Here is a 6,532-nt window from a genome sequence, read left to right as displayed (position 1 = left end):
TAAAAGCAATAAAATCAACCTACCAGCTCCTCTAAAACTCACTAATTAAAACTTTATATCTAGCTTGGTGAATCCTTAAAATATATATATTGTAAAAATGACAAATTCCTGTATCAATTTTTTATGCTAAGCTAAGCTAAGCTAAGCTAACTGTCTGCTGGTTGTAGCCATATATTTGCAGGACAGACACAGAGAATGGTAATTATCTTCTCATCTAATTCTCAACAAGAAAGCAAATTACTATATTCCCCAAAATGTCAAACTTTGACTTTAAACATGACACGAAGGTGATTGTATTTGTGCAGATGCATTCTTACGTGTTGAGATGTGTGTGTGTGTATGTGTGTGTGTGTGTGTAGTATGTGTGTGGTCCTTGGTGTGCGTGTGTTTTCACGTGCCTCGTGTTTCTGCAAAAGGGGCATATTAGAGCATCATGGCTGCCAGTGTGTTCCTTCTCAGTGCCACATGCTGTGGCGGTGGTTTAGTAGGACAGTCCTGTGCACTGTCTGATTCTGTAAAGAGCTCATCAGGGTATGACATTATTGCTCAGTGTGCGCATGAGTAAGCCTTTCTCTGCAGCATGTTTAGCCCCATATGGACTAGCCTACTGGCCTACTGTACATTGTTGCTAGGTAGAAGGTGTTCATTGATCTCTGAGGAAGATTTAAGGTTGTTATTTAAAAGGCCACTGAGTGGGCTTGAGACAGAATAATCACAATGAAACTTAATGTTACATGACCATTGATCTGTGAGGGAACAAGTCAACCTCACTGCAAATCAACGCTCATATATTTTTATTTCTAGAGGTAAGTCATGTGGAAGAATATAGGCCAGTTTACGGAGGAGACAGACAGAGAGAGACACATTGGGTGAATGCGCCACAGCTTTTATTCCCGCAGAGAATGTGATAATGAATGTCTTCTGATTCACTGACACACATTCCCAAACAGCCTTGAGAATTTCACTGCAGGAAACAGAATTGCACACACATACATTGCTGCTGTTGCTGCTGCTGCCATGTGTTACAAGGAAGAGAAAGCCAAGCGATGCCATGGCGCTACTGTGCAGCGCGACGAGGCTGTGTGTGCCTTTAAATTCCATGACCCACTTTTCACAGCTGGGGCTGGCTGGCTGGCAGGGAGCGCTCGTGCACGCTGCCTTGAATAATTGGGACTGCAAGGTGAATGTGAGGAGAATAGTTAAGGACGGGAGCTTCCCCCCGCCAGCCAGCGCGCCCGGTTCAGTCAGCTGGCTGCACACCAGCAAATCTCACACCAGTACACAGTCTTCCAGTCGCTGTCGGTCAAGGCTTTTTCACAATATTAAAACTGATGTGAATGGAAGCAGTTGTTTGACAGAAGAGAGGAGACTGTATGGATGTATGAAATGAAATGAGATTGGAAGTGCCATTGGAAAATTTCAAGGAATACAATAGCAATACATCATATCGCCTTATGTGAAAGAGCCCAGCAGACCCTACTGTAAATTTTATGTGTTCCCATCCCCCTCTTCATTCTGCCATTCCCTCTCTTGATTTTATATATTCCTCTCCACCCCTCCTACTCTCCTCATCTACTTCTCTCTGTTTTCCCCCCTCTCCCTCGTGGATGCACTGATCCATCATGGCAATTCTTCAGAGAGACAGAAAATGAGAGGGAGAGGGAGGCAGATTGAGAATGCAAGACAGATACTGTATATGACCGGGGCGGTAAAGAGAGAGATGAGAGATAGCGTGACACCAGCAGCATCTCTCTCCTCCTCCCGGTTCCCTTCATCTGGGAGAGAGATCCCATCTCGTCTCCACTGCTGTGGAACCTGAGTGCAGCATCAGACAAATGCTGGGGCGACTTGTCACGCTCTCGCAGCCTGATCATTCATTCACATGACAGGCAATTCAGCCATACAGCATCACTTATTACCCAGACAGAGAGGAGGAGAAAGGATGTTTTCTTCTGTCACCTCCATGATGCAGGGCTTGTGCTTATGCTGCACACTAGACCTTCTGCATCGTGTGACAGCACACAAGACTTTCCCTACTACTGATATCAAAATGTGAAACTGATCTACGAGCACAGTAACATTCCTAGAAACAAATAAACATATAGAAGCCCGTAAGAGGTTAGCCCAAATTCCAGTCAGGTTATGCGTTTGGAGTATTTTACTCTACTTAAAAATCCCTGTGAACAAGCTCCTTTCTTCCCTTTATAAATACTATATAACAGACATGCACATGCTCTGCTTACTTAGCTTGCATATGTGTGTGTGTGTGCATGTGCTTGTGTGTCAAAACCTGCAGTGCATCTCATGGGAAATCTCTTTAATTTCGCTACGCCGAGCCCATTCAATTTTCCAGCACTCCACACATAAATGTTACAACTCCTACTCTTCAAGCCTAAAAATATGTAGGCGTGTACAAGATCGCACAGACTTAGCTGCCAACATGGACCAGTTCTACTACTACAGTTACTCCTACAGCTGGAGGTGAATACACAGAGAAGATCTGGTTAAATAAATGGGAACTGGTTCAAAAATCTGTCAGAAGCAGTTTTAGTCAGGAGCTATATTGATATTTAGTCCATGAGTACTGTGATTGCTGATAGCAGAAGATGGGTTGGTCATAGAGAGAGTGTATCCATCGTAAACTATGTAGTGGTGGAAGAAGTACTTTGATCCTTCACTAAAAGTAAAAGTGACAACACCACAAAAAAAAAGAAAAGAAAAGAAAAAATTTTCTAATCACGGGTGACAAGCCAAAAGTTTGGTAACCACTGGTAACAAAGATTACGATTTATATTGTAAAATTGTCATTATCTGAAAAGTAATGAGTAACTATAGCTATTGAATAAATGTAAAGCAGAATAAAATGAAAATACTTAAGCAAAGAATGAGTACCTGAACCTGCGCTGAAGTGGAGTACTTGAATGCACCTACTTACTTTCCACCATGTGTCATATATATGAAACATTAGAACAAACAACCTATGCTTCTATATGGGATTATTATACACAATAGTTTTACACTGACCCTAACCTAGCTACTAGACAGAGTCATAAGAGCTCAAACATTATTATAGATATTAATAGTGCTCATTAGTGTTTATGTTGTTTTCCCATATCATTAGAAAAGACTGCAGTAGACAATGTCAGCAGGGAGGTATACAGAGCCTAGATATTGTGGATTTAATGCTTTACAGTTCAGCCAGCCCCTAAGCCTATCCAACACAATAAATGCCTGGATATCAGACAGTAAACACTGCCCTTATAAACACTATGTAGACAATACCACTATTGCTGCCCGAGGGATTAATTGCAGGGATTTAGAATTAATAGCACTATTTACTTGGGTCACATAGCCATATGTCTGCCGGCCTGTTTGTGTATGAACTTGTTGTTTTTGAGGCTTGTTTTCCTCGTTGTGATTGGCCCTTTCTGTGTGTACCCAGAGGGCAGAGATTGGTCAGCTGTAAGGGGTCTCATACCTAGATACAGCTTGCAGTGTACAGCTGAGTGTATGTGTGTGTGTGTGTGTGTATGTAAGTGTGAGTGCTCAAGGCAGGGCATGTCTATTTACTGTAGACAACATGGGGGGGCGGTCCTGGTGGGGGATCTGTCTATCTGCAGGGGGTGAGTTCAGATCATTCTCCATTATGCCATCTGTTTCTAGTGAATTATGTAGAGATGGAGATAATTAAAGAGGCTATTATAATTATGTTAACAATACAACACAGACTACATGCTTAGTGCCTCACGTGTACAAACAACAACAGACATGTCTAACAGGAGAGAGGCAGGTTACAATGATTAAGATTTCATTCATAAATAATCATCTCAAAAAGACTGACCTATTTTTTCTTACACAAAACCATGAACAATGGGAAACCACCAAATGGTATTCCCAAGCAGGTTAAAGCAGCATGAATCCTCTGATTGGCTGGCTCCCTTTGTTTTGTACATGTGATCAGGAAAATAAACAGTGAGGCTAAAGACACTGGCCTCAGTTTTAAAATCAATGACACAAATGATTTGTTGCTATGGAGAGAGATGGTCTTGTCTGTCTGCTCCTTTAAAGACAATATGAGTTAAAGAGACAGGGCCACAGAGGCAGACAAGAACAAGGAGGCAGATGGAGTCAGTCTTAAAGGAAAGCAATAAGATAAAGAGACAGAAGTGCAAGTCCAGGTTACAGTACATATGATATATGTGGTGCAATCGTGGCAATATCAATCAAGGGTTAATCATCTTCTTTCATATCTTCTATAAAAATACAGGACTATTACAGTGTGTGGGTTGCTAGATAATGGCAGTTCAACCTGTACAGTAACAGTGCTTCCTCATGAACTGCCAGGGTATTTGTGTGATTTTGCCATCATGAGAACATCTGCAAAACTGAATGAATGAAAAATCAAACACATTCTAAGAAAAGACTATGGGAGTTCGTGTGAAAATTCGCAGCCAAGCTGTGAAGAACCACTGATGACATGGAGCATCACCGCTATGCACTGACATCTGTTTACTTTTATTGATGAGATGAGTGTTTTGTAGGTGGCGATTTATCACTATCGTCAACACAGCGACATGTCTGCAAGCTGGTTTGCAGCCTATGCATTGTTTACCTCATTATCTTCTACTTTCTTTTTTTTTTTTTAACATTTGTTCAGCACCGCATAATTAGCTGCTATGCTGCCTTCAGTTGCAGTGGGAAATATCGCAGTAACAGGTGCAGCTAGATATAATGACCTTGAACACATGTAAATACAAAAAGCAAGTTTAATTTTACATGAGACCCAATATTCCAAGATATGGCATTCTTTGCTCTGCTGCTTATTTTGTGGTGAATATATAGTGTTACATAGAAAGAGTTTTAAGGGGCTTTAATTCCAGATCCCTCTCGATATAAAAAGATGCAATTTGTCCCTGTATTGTTGATCCTGCTTGTTTAACCAGCCTGCTTAATCTAGAAAGTCATCTGACCTCCAACCATGATTTGTGCTGGCCCTGTGCGAGCGCTCAAATTAATCCAAATGAATCAGTGAGGAGCAAAGAGGTTGCTTGTCCTCAAAATCAGTTCTTCGATCTGCTTTTTCCTTAACAGCCCACCCCCACTCTCAGCTGATTATAGTCTTTCATGAAGAGCCCTGAGCGTTAATCAACAGAGGATCAGCATCCTGAAGTGGAAACGTCTGACATCCATTCTCCTCAAATCTTGTACACATTTAGGTCAAGCAAAGACACAAAATCCTTCAGTGTATTACCTCGCTTAGGGTCAGTGAGTAAATACTCCATGCCATGCAGAGACACTGTGTGTGTATTCTTTTCATGGTGAGTGTTTATTGATGAGCAATCAAGGCTCTGTTTCTGTGTGGGGAGAATCTCAAGATCTTATTCCCCTTGGAGCCAATTACAGACAGTTTGGGGAGGCTTTCATCACACACATGTGAACACACTCAAAAACACATGACCCTGAACCTCACCCAAGGCTTAACCACCCCCTACTGTACCTCACGACTAACCTTCAAAGCCTCTGACAGAGGTAACAAACAAAAATAAAAAAAACAGACATCAAGCACAAACACACAGGAGACACTAAAGAGGAGAAGTTAGGGGGTGGTGGCTTCGTCTGGAGGGGGTTTTGTCTGAAAAACAAACGCAACAGTGATGTCCAGACGAGCGTGTTTGTCTGTCTGTTTGTCAGTATGTGAGTATATACCTACAGGCCAAAATCTCCTCCCTCCACTATCTCCATCCAAGGAATTGCCAAACAGCTGGTTGCCATGGCTGCAGCTTCCTGTGCACCAATCAGTGGCCATTTTACTGGGGGCGCGGGGGGGTGAGCCTGCACGGTCTGGCAAATAGCAACGATATGAGCAGAGATTAGCATACATTCAATCAGGAACAGTAAATCCTTGCTCAAATATCATGGGTTAGTTGAAATAACAGTGATCTGTTTTATTTTTGTCTCGTCTCACTTTGTGTGACTGACATGCTTCTTTGCTAAAGGACTGAGGTGAAACACCCTTTGTATTTCTACTCACTCTGTTATCCATTGACATTAATTATTTTTTGTTTTGTTTTCTGTGAATTAATTAATTTTTGGTCACACTTGAAAGCTGCTGTTATTCACGTTTAAATGTCCCTGGCATTAACTAACACTTTATTTTTAACAGGTCGTGGATCTTGTGATTTAAACATGTTATTGATGTATCAATGAAACCTAATGAGAAAGGTATTGAACCCCTATAAAGAGGTTGGATGTAGAGGAGTCAAAGATTTTTAATGTAAGAAGAGGGCTCCCTCTGCTGGTAGTAAGGGATAATAGTAATACAGTTAGTATGAGTGACTTGTGATTGGTGGGTTTCCAGTTCAAAACCTTGGGCTATCACTATACATTTGTTTTATAATCACTATCCACTGAAAATCATGTATCTCTAAATTTGAGAATTTAAAGTTTTTCATATAAACAAAACGATTAAATTCATTTTGGGTTGAAAAAAAAAAAACTTAAAAAAAACCCCACTGAATTACCATAAATCTTT

General features: G+C 41.2%; 1 protein-coding gene across 1 annotated transcript in view; it reads right to left on the bottom strand.

Moving 5' to 3' along the window:
* Window positions 1-4,525: 4,525 nt before the first annotated feature.
* LOC108896844 (uncharacterized) overlaps window positions 4,526-6,532 on the bottom strand; it is a 3,997-nt gene continuing 1,990 nt past the window's right edge. The window contains exons 3-4 of the mRNA XM_018696111.2: window positions 5,711-5,841; window positions 4,526-5,632 (exon numbers count right to left, since the gene is read on the bottom strand). Coding sequence (XP_018551627.1) covers window positions 5,512-5,632; window positions 5,711-5,841 — 252 coding nt within the window. The 3' untranslated portion in view covers window positions 4,526-5,511. The remainder of the gene's footprint in view (window positions 5,633-5,710; window positions 5,842-6,532) is intronic.

This window comes from Lates calcarifer, linkage group LG7_1 (genome assembly GCF_001640805.2).
Source record: "Lates calcarifer isolate ASB-BC8 linkage group LG7_1, TLL_Latcal_v3, whole genome shotgun sequence".
Lineage (NCBI taxonomy): Eukaryota > Metazoa > Chordata > Actinopteri > Centropomidae > Lates > Lates calcarifer.
Note: the sequence above shows the minus strand (reverse complement) of the source record. Positions and strands in the feature narration are given on the sequence as shown.